General features: G+C 39.4%; 1 protein-coding gene across 2 annotated transcripts in view; it reads right to left on the bottom strand.

Moving 5' to 3' along the window:
* Positions 1–14,626, bottom strand: part of fndc3ba (fibronectin type III domain containing 3Ba) — an 86,712-nt gene that overhangs the window by 58,778 nt on the left and 13,308 nt on the right. The window contains exons 2-3 of one of the 2 annotated variants that reach the window (XM_026152459.1): positions 6,035–6,180; positions 2,491–2,566 (exon numbers count right to left, since the gene is read on the bottom strand). In XM_026152459.1, coding sequence (XP_026008244.1) covers positions 2,491–2,566; positions 6,035–6,151 — 193 coding nt within the window. In that variant the 5' untranslated portion in view covers positions 6,152–6,180. Of the gene's footprint in view, positions 1–2,490; positions 2,567–3,026; positions 3,614–6,034; positions 6,181–14,626 lie in introns of those variants that run through there. The other variant, XM_026152460.1, reaches the window with a different exon arrangement.

Below are 14,626 nucleotides of genomic sequence, written 5' to 3'. Positions count from 1 at the left end.
ACAAAAAAAGAGACGGTAAAGACAGATCTCTAACATATCTGAAAAGTGGTAAAAAAAATGGCTTTAAATATATATTTTAGAGCATTGTGAATTATTTCAATATGCACAAAAAAAGCTCTGAAAGGATTTCATACGCCCTGAGGTTATGGGATTCATGGACCTTAGTAAGATTTTATGTACACTTTCAGCTAAAATAAAAGAACATAATTGAGCCTGTAGCAGTTAGCAGGGGTGTGGTTAATGAGCAGTACTTAACATCAATCCGGCAAATACAATAGCCTCTTCTCTGCTCCAGGTTTGCCTTAAGGTCAAGACAGATGAACGAGAGGAATAAAAAGGAAAAGGGAGGGAGGTAGCAGGAAAAGATGATGAGAGGAAGGAAGGGAAGAGAAGTGAGGAGAGGAGAAGGAAGGTCTTGTGGTTCATATGAAAGAATCTTTTCTGGCTGCTGCGTTGACGTCTTCAGGCTGGTCCTGCCTTGGCAGAGCATCCATGTCTGCGTGTGTACGTATATGCATGTTTGCATGCATGCACGTACCACACTGCAGCAGCTAAACAGAGGTTACTTTATATAAAAGCTGGTTCCTGGCTGTGCCCTGAGGTCTCTGTAATCTTGCTCTGTCGCACACACTTGCACACAAGTACACTGCAATGCAAACACACAAGCAGGGCCACAAATACACAAGCATGCGCGAACACGAACCTCTGAGGTCTCACTAATCACACTGAGTCTCTCTAAAGTGCAACTCAGTTATCCTTCGGAACACACTGCCACACTCCAGCTTTCATTAAACTCAGTGACCTCTTGCCGACTAAGATAGAGAGAAAGTTTGTGCGTATGTGTGTTTGTGCGTGTGTGGTCCTTCACATTAATAATATCTGCATTCAAAGAGGGCTCAAAGTCTGTAATGTTCCACCTAATTTGCTGTCTGCGACTGTAGTAAAAGGCACCAAAAAGGTGCACAAAGACACACATTGTGCCTTCGATGCCAAATTTTCAAGTACAAACACGCAACCACACAAACAAACAGAAAGATGGCAGATCCCAGCTACATCAGTACTGTGTCTTTTTGCAAATCACTGTCTGGTATCCCTCTCATATATCCACTTTCTACATTAAACCATTCTTTCGTCTGTCGTTTAGCTGTTTTTCTACAAGTCACTAATTCACTTATCTTATCTGGCAACTGTATCTTCCCATCTTTGCATACATCCATTAAATCATGCACCGTTTCTATCTGGCTTTATCTGTGCCCATAGCTCTGCCTGGAGCAGTCTCTCTGATTTGAGGGGAAAATTGAATTACAAGGCGGGTGGAGGAAAAGGTGGTGGGATGCCATTTGTTACAACACAGTGTTGTGGTAATGCGTCTTTTTTGTTTTGTTTTTTTAATAAATGGGCGACAGTGACTGAGTCGAGACTGCTGTCTGTCTTTCTTTCTTACAGAAAAAAAATTCAAAGGCTGAAAAAAAAAAGAAGAAGGAGCGAGTGAAGAAGATGCAGATTGAAAAAGACTGAGAAGAAAACAAAGATGTCCTTTCAAAGTTACATTTCTGACATCATCAAAGTGAGACACAATTTCAGCAGAGTTGTGTTACTGCCACCTCCTTCCGTCTTTGAGCGATCCTAAGTGGCTTGTATTTCCAGTCTTTTCATGCACTGCTATCAGATGCAACCACAGTGAAGCCATGGCTGCCCACTCTGTCTAAATCTGTCATTGTGTAGACTATGCTTTCAATTAGCTGTACTTCATTTGGAGATAACACCCTTAGATCCCATTCCACTTGCTTTCCGTTTCCTCTTCCAAAGTTCTTCCTGCATTATTGACCAGTCTACTAAAAAGTCTCACCGTTTCTGGAGTTTCTGCATTTTCTGCATTTGTAGTCTTATATATACACTCGGAATTTCAAAAGGGTTGAAATCCAGCTGAAAACACTTCATTTCCAGGCTTTCTGGTTAGAAAAATAAACCATTAAACCATTAGCCATTGTGGTGGTTAATGATACAGTCACACTAATACGGACTGTTTAAAAATAAGTAACTTACTGGTCTGCATGTGCAAACACATGAGAACTGAAATGTCTGTCTCTCTGTGTTGGCTCTACCATGTACTGGCAGACTGTCTGGGATTTAAGTCTGACCAGGTAGAAAGGAAGACTTTTGAAAACTCTCTGAGACTTTATTGGACAGCTACTCCTTTGACATTGCTATGGTTTTCTCTGGTAATGGACAATACTCAAAGTAAAAGTCGATTATTTGCTTTCACATTTACCAATCAAAGATTTCTAAGCATAGACTGCATTAACATTATTTGTTTTTCCGTAAATGTTTTTAACTTTTAGGAGTCAGCCCAAAGATCTCATTTAAATCTTGTTCAGCCAGGATATAATTAAAATGATGGGTAATACTCTGTCTCACAGTGACAAACATCAGAGCGGCCACCAGGCTACATGTTAATATGATAACGTAATAATATCGTAGAGGACTGACCCTGGATGCATTGCAGTGAGCCGTCCTCTGCCCGGATAGTAAACGTCTCCCCCGGGTTCACCTGCACCAGGATTACCTGCACAAACACATAAAAAAAACAACAACAAAAAAAGAATCGATCAAACTTTGTGACAAAAATATCTATAATTTAAGGGGAAAAACATGTATTAAACATTTTTCTTTAGCAATCACAGAACAGGACAGATACTCAGCTAGGCAGAGCTTGCAGCAGTGACATAACACAATAACCATCGGCTCTCATAGTTCGGCAGAGAGTTCACACATATGAATGAGGTGTTAGAAAAGCTAATGGTGACACTATTGCTGCCATCTCACAGACTCTTATTTAAGAAAAGCCTTCATCTTTTAACCACTCTTACAAGAATAAAACAAGTATGCACAAATACATCTAACAGACAGATGGACGCACACACAGACAGGTGAGCGCACACAAATGAATTCAAAACACATGACATCGTTTCGATTTCTCAGCGCTTCTACCTAATGTGCCTGAGGGGAGAACGCATGCACCTTACCGTCATATTTTCCGCATACAGATTGTTCAGAGTGTACACGTGGCTGTACACATGAAACAGGTGCCCCTCCATTGCACACAAACACACACACACACACACATACACGTATTCAGGCACACACGCATGCACACACAGGCACAGCCCTGTCTATGCTCTACAGGTGTGCCGCTGTAAAATCCTCATATCCTACGTTCCTTCTGTAGTGACTGCATCTTCTCCCATCTCAGCGCTAACCTGCTCCTCTCCCTCAGTCACACACACTCACACACTTCCTGCTCTGTCTGCTGCAGCGGCTGCTGTTGCTATGGGAACCCCCAGCACAGGGTGACCCATGTTTCCCAAGGATTGAGAAAACCCCTGCATTAGACCATGTAGGTGTGTATGTGTGTGTGTGTCTGTGTACTGTTATACCATCACATGTCAAGATCACTCAATGCGCAAAATAATCATGTAGCACATTTGTTTTGATATTATGACTGATTAATGAGACTATAATGACTCAGTCAGTAGTGACTAAGTCAAAGTGACCCAATTCTTCTACCTTTAGTTAGGATTATAGAAAACAAGCATATTTTTTAAGATTAAAACCAGAAAAGGCTTCTAAGTGTAACCACTTGTGATTTATGATTTAAAAGCTCCTTTTAAAAGGCATCAATTACAAATTACAAAAGTGCAAGAGCAGGGCTCTTTATTAAACACGGGAAGTTAAATTAGCAAACCCATACTGACATTATTCAACATTTTACATAAAAAGTGGCATATTGAAAACATTTCACTCAATGTTTCTATGGGCACTTTTGGACCACAGGATATCATTCACAGTTCTAGGTTTTAGGGTCTATTTTCACTTCCATAGACTTTCTCTGCAAAAGAGTAACTGAAACAGGATTACAACTAGTGCAATTACATCACCTTATAGTTTTGAATGCAAATGGCACTCTTTGGTGTGAAAGTGGTAGTGTGATGTTGTTGAGCTATATCATTAACTGCATGGGTTACCATCTTTGCTCTCATGTTCCTTAAGGTCTGAAGTGATTCTGAGCTGTTGTGAATATGTTCATTAAGATCTTGTACAGTACACTGGTTTCACACCAACATGGTTGTCACTAAAGCTTTTATGTTTTGAACTGTCTTCGGTCCACTTTTAGTGTTTCTTTCTCTCTTTAGATATTTATCTGGAAAGGCACCTATAACAAGTACAGCGGAGAAGCTTTGCACCATTTCCTCACTACTATCACTGCCATAGGTTAACAAGAAAATTCCTCAGAAATATTGAAGGGAAGCGTGTCCTTCCCTTTTACTCACTAGTCTCTGACCCATAATTCTGATGCACTGATCATAAACTAAAGAAGTAGACAGCCTAAACACAAATACATTTGTGTTTAGGCTTTCAGGTTTAAACAGACCCCTTCCACTATGGCTTACAAGTCTCATGCACAACAGTGGCCAGATATGGAAATGGATATGAATGTCTGACTATTGCAAATGTTTTGGACAGTGCTTTACAGATAATAACTAAAATAAATGTCTTTAATCAGATTGCAGATGGATTTCATAGCTTAAGCAATAATAGTCAATAATAAATTAGCGTGCCTAAGTCCATTATGTGGTTACAAACTCTCAGAAGGACCAGCACTCCAATTGAAACTGAATAAAATGATTTATAGGCATTTCTTCGGCATGTAAAACTAACTGACCGTCCTACAACAAAGAAATGTGACCAATACTGTAGATCCCAATAATATAGCTAATAGAAGGTTGTAACTGGAGCCTCTCATTGACTACATTGATGCACATTATTATTCAGCTACTTCAGGTTTCTATATATTTAAATACTATTACAGTAGGACAATTAAAAGTATTTTGATATTTGTTTTAATCACAATAGATAATTAGATAGTAACTAATTTTTCTAAAATATAACTAAGAATTTGAACACACTGTTGGATTTGATGTGATGAGAGAGCCTCCATAGTGAATTTTGTTTTTACAGACAAATTATGACAGAACGCTCTTATACAAAAACAGGCATGTATGTATACATGATCTCGTTGCATGTACCAAAGCCACTGGCTGATAAACACAATCATAAACAGGTGAAGGTAGGTGGATAAAGAAACAAGGAAGCTGAAACTGAAGCAAGCCGACAAACACGTAAGTATGTATTCAGACTCAACACAGACACTTGCGTGCCCACACAGAAACGAATACACACACGTACACGCAGACAGACCAAGAAACAAACAAATAGACACACACACGCAGAGTCAAATCTATATAATCATCGGTCTAGATCACTGATTCCATACTGGGAACCAAGTTTTAAACTGCAGGGTGTTAGAATAAAAAGAGAGCCCTAACTGCTGTGTGCCGCAGCCAAAACCCCCCCATAACTGTTATGTGTTGCAGCCAAAACACTCCCACGATGCTTCCTCTGGACTGTGAGGGAACAGGCTGGGGATGGTGCATAAACATCATCATCCTTCATATACCAAAAACACACAGTGTGGGGGAAAAAAAGAAAAAAAAAGTGTGTGTGTGACAACAAGATTAGACCGAGGTGAATTAACTGTGATGCTTTTCATTACGCCGATCGCTTCCTTTTGCCTGTGCAAAGCCCGGGTGCGGTTTTGTACTCTGAAGGTGATCCAGTTGGCTCTACAGCACCTGATAAGATCGGTCTGTCACAGAGAAGCAGATGTCCGTGTGCAAACTATTGCAAGTTTGCACACGTAAAGGTTTGAAATCTATCAATAAAGCCATTCAGTGTTTTAAATATTGCCTTTAAAGCTGCGCCAAAGGAATAAGCAATGCATTTGAATATACCTGTATGTATTTAGTAGTTTATCTTCTGTGACACACGAGGGCTTTTCTCTAGCAATTTTTATGGCAACAATCCGTGTGGTAGGTGCTCAACTGACAACAGAGAAGTGTGCGCTGTACTGTTTGATGTACAGGAAATGCACATTGCAGACATGCGTGTGCGTTTGTTCGTGTCGAGTATTTACCTGCTGTGTCGCATCGCCGTTAACCATGTGAGGCATGAGAGGGACCTCCCCGTTCAGGAGGGGGGGCGGAGCCAAGTCCAGCGGAATCTGGTCTGTCATCATCATTGTGACGTACATTCATGGAGAAATTGACTGAACTGCCCTACCTGGGAAAGTACAGAAATAAGAAATACATTAGTTACGAGCATTCATTCATTTAAAAGTCTGAAACTTCCTTGTGCTGAATGATTTCCTTTGAAGCTACTGTTGGCTATATTTCAAACACATTTCTTGTCTGACCAGATTTTTAGTTTCAGACCATCAAACCTACTTTTTGGAAGGAATTGTTGGACATTTTTGGGAAATATGCTTATGTCCATCTTGGCAAAATGTCTTTCCTTTTTATATTGACCTGGACCAAGAGGACAGCTAGCCTGACTTAGCCACAATGACTGGGAGCGGGTTGAAGCAGCTAGATAGGCTCCATTTTAATGTAACACAATCCACCGACAAAGCTCCCCAAGTCACAAATTAAGTCTAGTTTGTTTAATTTTCACATAAACTGAGTTATAAAAAAAGGCTTTGAGTTTTTTATGTTAAAGTAAACTTATGAGCTGCTGGATGTAGCTTCATTCTGAATGGGCAGACACTAAAAAGACATTGACTTTCTACTAAACTCTCGGTAACAAATATTTAACCATTTTGCAATTAAAATTAAATCTAGACTGTGCCCCACCTGTATTTTGCCAGCCTCCCAGTGTGTTTGCATTAGTGTTTACTGTGCAGATTCCTGATTAACAAAGCAATTTTCCACTTCATGTGAGCGTGAAAACCTTCTTGAGGCACTTTTATTAAATTTGTCTGCTTTGTTTAACTGTAGCCAAAACAGTTTTCATTCCTATGTGGATAAGATCTTGGATTTTTTTTTTAAGTGTTATATTTCTAATAACAGAGGTAGAGGTGAAAAATGATACAACGACATATACTCAAAAGAATAAAACTAGAATGAGCTACAGCAAAGAATTTAAAAAGTTTGCAGACAAACGCAGAGATAAAGCAAGATTGATTTTAGCAAGTATAACAAAAAAATACAGTTTTGCATAAGAGAAAACACATAGAAAAGGGGCATTATTCCACTGTTTCAGCTCACAATGAATTTGCACAGGCATATCAGCTTTCATAAAATACAACAAGTCATATCATGTCAATATAAAGGTAAAAGATTAAAGAGGCAAAGGAAAATGGAGATTAGAGTGAGAGACTAATTCAAAGCTCTTCCCACCAGCAATAGTCTGGTAAAATAGAGGAGAGATTATATCCTGTTTGGAGGATTAATTTTTATGAAAGAAACACTAAATGAATATGGTCTGGCTCTTATAGGTGAATAAGGATAACTGCACCTGCTCGTAGCTTTGAAAATATAACACAGAAGACGAGCATTACATGTAAACATGCAAAGAGGCTGCAGGAATGGGAAGTCTTTTCAGGTCTTCTGAGGTCAGCTGTGCTGGCACTCTTTGCAGAGTAACTGGGAGCTAAATCTGGAGATGGTTTCTTTGCTTGCATAATAAAGCGGTAGCAGTAAAACCAAAAAGCATAACTATGAAAAAAATAAAAACAACAACCAGTGCCATTCATCTTAAGTGGAAAATAACATGGCATCACCTAAATGGCTACAGGGGGAGAATTTAAAGGAAGCCAAGCGACATGTGTCAGCCGCGCACGTGGTCTTCATTAGGGCTGAAAACCAAGTGGCAAACCCTAACCTTAACAGTCAAAATGTATGTACTTCTACGTACACACAGCGAAAACCACGTAGATAAACACACAAGTGTACCACTGAGGTACAGTTACATCACCCATGTAACTCATGCAGATGGGGGAAATATATACACACCCACGCATATACAAAAGGTAAATCCAGGAACCCCGGCCAAAATATTCTGCAAGAGCAACCGAAGCTCACACATAAACACATACATAAGCACACACATACAGACGTGCACAGGTTCATTGCCAGAGGTGGATTTCTCAGTGACGTACAGGTTTAAATTTAAGGCTGCTGAGTGAAATCGCAGCTAAGGAGCTACTGACTAATGGCTCTAAGCTGCTATTAGCACACATATGATACACATACAGGATCAAATACTTTAAGTGAAGGAAACTTATGAGATATCCATTGCACTCACTCACAAGCTCGCTAAAAGGACTGTAGAGAAAACAGCTGCATGTTAGTGTGCGACTTCTCTTTCAGCTGGTCGTCTTCTAGCACAGACAAGGTCACAAGAAGGGTTAGTGGATCATACAGCTGTGGCTCATACTGTCGCATCATTAAAAACACACTCACACCACTCTTTGAACACAGTTTTAACAGTTTTCAATCTTTCTCTTCCTATTATTCTTTTTTTTTTTCTTTGTCTGCCTTTAACTGTCTTTCTGACTCCATCTGAGCCCCGTTCCCAGCTCAGCCTGGCCATCCTGCGTTGAAAACACACACACACACACACACACACACACACACACACACACACACACACACACACACACACACACACACACACACACACACACACACACACACACACACACACAGAGTTTTGTCCAGGACACATCACAGACAGATGGCAACACCACTGTCGGCTCTGCCAGGAAAAAGAAGAGCGAGACACAGAAGCTAGCAGAGAGGAAGAGAGGGGATAAGCAACTGTAAGATCAGCACAGATAATAAATAGAGAGCAAACTAGGTGAAGTACATTCCAGTACATGACCTTGTGTTCCTAAAACAAACTCAAAGTTCCCAAGGAAATTCATCGCATGCAGAAATGAGATTCTAATGTGCATTATGTGAACGATGCAAATAGAAACCTGGCGTTGGGTATCACTTGCAGGAAGTGTTTTCTGCATAATAGTAGAATTTTCAGCTGGAAAATCCACATTGTTTTAAAAAAAAAAAAAAAAAAATACAAACACAAAGAGTGTTTGAGAACTTTTTAAAAAAAATCTTCCTGAGATTAAGATGAGAAGGTGAATACCAATTTCACGTTTCTGTCTCGATCTGGGGCCATAAGACTTATTAGCTTAGCATAAAAAACCGAAAGAAGGTGGAAACACAGAAACCAAATGTAACAAAAATTGACTAACAAAATTCAAAACTGACATATTTATTCCTTATAGACTGTAAAACTAAAAAAAAAAAGATCTTGTTATGGTTTATGATCAGCAATAACAGGATCCCTACATTAAGTCCATGTGAGGGTCATTTTTTAGACACCTTTGGAGGTAGAAATACGATATCAAAGGTATTAAATTCCTCCTCTTGTTGAAAAAGATGCCGTTAGTTTATTTTCCAAAATGTCAAATTATTACCTTTCGTTCACAGAGCAGCCTGGAAACAAATACAATGGTGTTTTATCCAGCTTACAGATGTCTTATATCATTTCTTGGCATTGACGTTCTCCAAATTTAAACACAACCTTTTTGCTGCAATTTGGAGGAAGTGATGTGTAAAATTACATAGTGTAGAAGCAACTTTATGAAAAAAATAAAAAACTCAAAACTATTTCCACTGTGATGCAGGCTTCATTGTTGATTCTGTAAAAATCGCCTCAGACACACAAGAGAGGGAATACGCACTTTGTTTTGCAACTGTTGCATGTTGTCGAACAAATCCCATGTACATATTTGGAAATCTAATGCAATGATGAATGAATAATACCCTTTGTTATACAGTGGAATCATTACCAGGCGCATTTAGCTGCTGACAGCTTCAGACATCACTGTGCTCACACTCATGCACAGTTATACAAACACAGTCGGTGGTTTCTGTTCCCCAAAGGAATGCAGGAGGAATAAGGTGTTGATTCCCAGCGGGGATAAAATGTTAAATTGAAAAATTCCATCTTGAATCCAGAAAACAATCAACCACTTGTCCGTGTGTATGCGTGTTTGTGTGTATGTATGTGTGCGCGTGTGTCAGTATGGCAGAAAGCCTTGTGTAAGCATGGAAACTGCCTCTCCAACATAAAGATGCATAGAGTAAAACATACTCTGAGCTGAGATATATACACACTCACACAGTAAAACCCCAGATATTCAGGGGCAGCACTGACCTCATAACTTCAGTCGTTACTCATACAGTCATTCATCATTCACACACACGCCCAATGACTCCAGTTTGTCCATCCTGATGAAGCATAATGGATATTCACAACCACCTAACAGACTGTCTGATTTACTTCCAGTCGTCTGCTTCACACCTCATTCTCCCTACCATCACTTACACAGCCAAGGAAATATAAACACACATACACACACATTTGTGTAACAGACGCAGGTAAAATCTCCAGAGCCTGGCATTAAATCTTGTCTTGAAAACAGCTACTGAAGTCATCACATTAAGCAAAAAATAAACCCCATTCAAAGAGTCCAACGGAGAACTTTTCCTGTCAGCAGAAAGTAGACCACCAACTTCCACTTCTCTTTTTCCTTCTATGAATGAATTGCCTATAAACAAGAATTTAAAAAGACATGATGAAACTGATCAGCTCTACTTCTCCATCTTCCCGAACCGCATTTGTTTATGATGCAAAGAAAATAAAGCAGCGGGACTAAAAGGGGTTTCTCCAGGAAAGTAAAAGAAGCCACAGGACCTACATTCACTTCCTGACTGTAAATATCTACTACTTCTGCTGCACAAACTGACACTTTTATTCCTCCAGCTGGGGGAAGAGAATCAATGTCATCCTTGTCCCGGTAGTCATCTTGCACAGCAACGCTAAATCAGTGTGCCTGACTCATCAGCTGTTAATGAAACTTACCAGACACATCCCCAGCCTTATATAGTAAAAGAGGTTAATGTTGTAAAAACCTTTAGTCTTAATAAAAGTTGAGCTTTGTGTAACCAAAGAAATGAATATTTTGACTAACTGTAAGTAAATTTGCACATTACCTTGAGCAAAACAACCTTGCTCTATACTCTTTTACACACTAAGATATAATCAGTTGGAAGTTCCGGCTTGTTATCTTTTTATTTGCCTTCAACTCAGTTCTGTCCCAAACATCCAGATTAATTTATCAAAAGTATAATCAGAAATTTGGCATTGGCCTCAATGTAAGTCACAGCATACTGATAGATGTAATGCACTACAAATGGGTTTCTTCTAAAATTAACTAAAGGTTCAGCTTTTAGTCAGTCTTTTTAAAAGCACATGACGCGCAGTGACACATGACTGACACCACAAGTCTTTTTTAGACGTGAATGACAAAAAGAGATAAGTAGTGATTTCAGATGCAATCCCACAGTTCCCCAAACTACGATCATCATGGGACAGGCAGTGGAGGAGAAGGCAATCTACAAGTCAAGACACTTGGGCAGGAAGCAGGTTGACTTTTAAGAGACGTTTCGCATGAACAGTTACAACATGGCCAGAAAGAGATTTTCTATCATTCTTACGACTGATCACAGTTTGTGCTGGTTACAAAACTTGTTACACCCCTACTTATTTTTAGATTATCTCAGTTTAAACAATCATGGCCCAACAGCTATGATAAGAACACTAAAAGTAACCAGCATTTGTGCTGACCTGGATAACGGTTTGTCACACAAACTAGTTTTGCACAGTATTCCCCAAAAGAAAGAAAAATGGAATCTCAGCACTATTATCCAGAACAACTCTTTCAGGGTCTCAGACAGTTCAAGCTGATTCAGGATTTTGGTGTTTTGATTATTTGTGCAAAAAGTGTCCTCCAGCCAAAGTAGCAGTTCTCACCAAACTGCAAAATACTGAGCAGGAATCTGAATTATGAAACTGTCTGACACACTTATCAAAAATACCAAATAACGAGAAAATGTACTGAACTGTCTGGGTTTTTTTTTTTTTTTTTGAGATTTTGTTTTGTAATAATAGTAATAACTATGTTATTTATTTAAAATAGGGTCTTACAATATTCAACAGTACATTTATCATGTTCTAGTTTTGACAGAAAATAATATTTAAACCAAAATTCACCTTTTATATTCACATCTCATTTATATTGTGGTATATCTCAATATCAACCGATATTGAAAAAAATAATGTGTTAGGCTTTTTTTCTCTCCATATCACCCTGCCCTACTATTGCGCACTTCATTCTTTAAGTCCTCCTTGTGTGTAGAGGCAAAACAAACATAAACCAGGTTTTACAAATTTCAACTGATTTTCATGTTGCTGAAGTTTAAAAACCTCATCAAATCTTTTTTTGATTTTTCTTCCTCGTGACAAAGGTGTTAAAATGTGGCGTGCATATTGACTGTACATTCACAACAACAGTTCCGTTAACAACCAATGTCAGGTTTGTCCTTGCTGTGTGTGTCTAAATATATAAATAGACATCATGTGACCTAACTTTCTAAACATCAGCTGCTGCCTCACTTCTGTGTTTCTATTAGGGATGGGAATTTTATTTAAGGTGGAGAGGACAACAAAAAAAAAAAAAAAAAGTTGAACATGAAATATCGAGAGGAAGAACTGAAACTTAGCTGTGCTTGTTACATTTGGAAATGTTACATTTGCAGAAAGGTATCAGTGATGACCCAGAAATCAACCTGTGACAATAGTTTCATAGGTGGGTGTAATACGTGAGCTCTAAACGTCTTGTATATGCTTTTTTCACAAGTTTCCTATATAAACAAAACATAGATTGTGCTATTCATTTGCTTAGTACAGCACAAGCATATCTACATCTAGATGTGTATGTAAATGTGATAATGAAGAGTAGATAAGAAAGAAAAAGAGACGCACAGACCTGGTATCTTATTTCTCATGCTGGGTGTGTTAAACTGAGGAATGCACTCAGGTGTCAGTACTTAGAAACTAAATGAATGAGTGTTCACCGCAGTGCACACACAGGATCACACATGCACACAAAACAGCCACCACAACTGGGATTGGTCCAAGCCTTTTAAAACCAATCTTATCAGTTGAATCTGTGCTGGTTTTTAATACACACACACAGATGCATTGATACAAGTTTGTGCGTTTGGGCAAGGGGGGGGAGACTTCTACATATGGTGGGAAACTGCCACAAACACCACTCCCATTCAACCCCAGCTCATTTTACAAAAGGTATTCAGTCTAGGAGAAACCTGCTCTCTCTCTCTTTCACCCTCTTTCTAATACACACACACACACACACACACACACACACACAGTGAAGGGGGGTGCAGGGAAGGAGAGAAGCAGAGGGCAGAAAGAAAGAAAATGTGGAGAGGACGGCAAAAAGGAATGCTGTGATTGTGCTTACACACACAAACACACACACAGGAACACACACTTGGGAAGGACAGAGAGGGGATTTATAAAAGATGAAACCTCTTTTGGGTCCCACATTGGCCGACAGCTTGCTGCACATATGCAGACAGTGTGCTTATGTGAGGGAGGGAGCAGCAGACAAACAAAATTCAGAGTTTCAGCTTGTTCTTCAATCTGACTGCATGCATTTGGCTTGCATGTGTGCGTGTGTGTGTGTGTGTGCGTGTGCGTGTGTGTGTGTGTGTGCGTGTGTGCTCTTATAGCTGAAGTCCTCTTGCCCTATAATTGCAGTAATGACATGTCATCCACGCAGAAGAACTCTGAACGGGTGGATTGGAATGCAATGGACACATACAAGCGCACACACGTGCTGCACTTCATACCGTGTATGAACAAGCTCCTCTCCAAACTACCTAAACTTAAACCTTTAGGGCACCCTTTTTCCTTCAGAACAGATGAGATCCGGCACCTAGAGAAACCACATCTAATGGCAAGCTAAACCAGCCAGATGCTGCATTTCACTTTTAACGAGTCTCTTTTAAAACCCTAAATCAGGCAAAATTTACCTCAATGCCACAACATACGTAGACATTGCTATAAACAGTGTTGGCTTTAGAAATCATGACAAATAACAACGTTTTAGGTGAAAAAATGTGTCTGCTACACAACGCAACCCAATGAAAGTAGAGAGAAAGTAGCCATTTCCAAAATGTGTGCATTTAGCAGCTGTCTTCCTCAACTACAAGAAATAAAATAAAACTAGGACTAACTGTAGAGAAGAACTTGAATTTTAATGCTGACCTGAAAGCTTTCTTCAGCTTCACCAGTACAGGCTTTTACTGTCTCTACTGCAACACTTTTTCTTTGCAATTTCTGCAATTTTTCTTGCCACATCCCCAAAAGGATGTGCATTTAAGCAGTCCTAGAGAATACCAAAAAAGTGTCCAAGGTTATACTGCGGTCACTGGCTTCAGATTGCTCATAACAAGAGGCAGATGAGAAACTATTAACAGTTTGCAGTTATTCATGTGAAATGCAGGAATGCTGCTCCTCTTAATGTCAGTGTCTGAGGAAATCTTGGACTTTATTACTATGTTGCATAAAAACATCACATGCTTGTCACCGTTTCAAACCTTGAATAAAATCATTCTTTCTCTTTCATTTTCTGTCTGCCTGTATTTATTTCTGTTTCCTCTGAATGCCAGGCATACTGCAGATCACCGTGCAGCCAGAGTGTAGGCAAGTCAAGACTTGGAGCCTGGTAAATGATGGCCTCAGCACTTCTTTCCCCATTCCCTCACTCGCACTCACACTCTCTCTCTCT

Source organism: Astatotilapia calliptera, chromosome 19 (assembly GCF_900246225.1).
Source record: "Astatotilapia calliptera chromosome 19, fAstCal1.2, whole genome shotgun sequence".
NCBI classification, from domain to species: domain Eukaryota; kingdom Metazoa; phylum Chordata; class Actinopteri; order Cichliformes; family Cichlidae; genus Astatotilapia; species Astatotilapia calliptera.
This window is presented reverse-complemented; position numbering and strand designations above follow the sequence as displayed.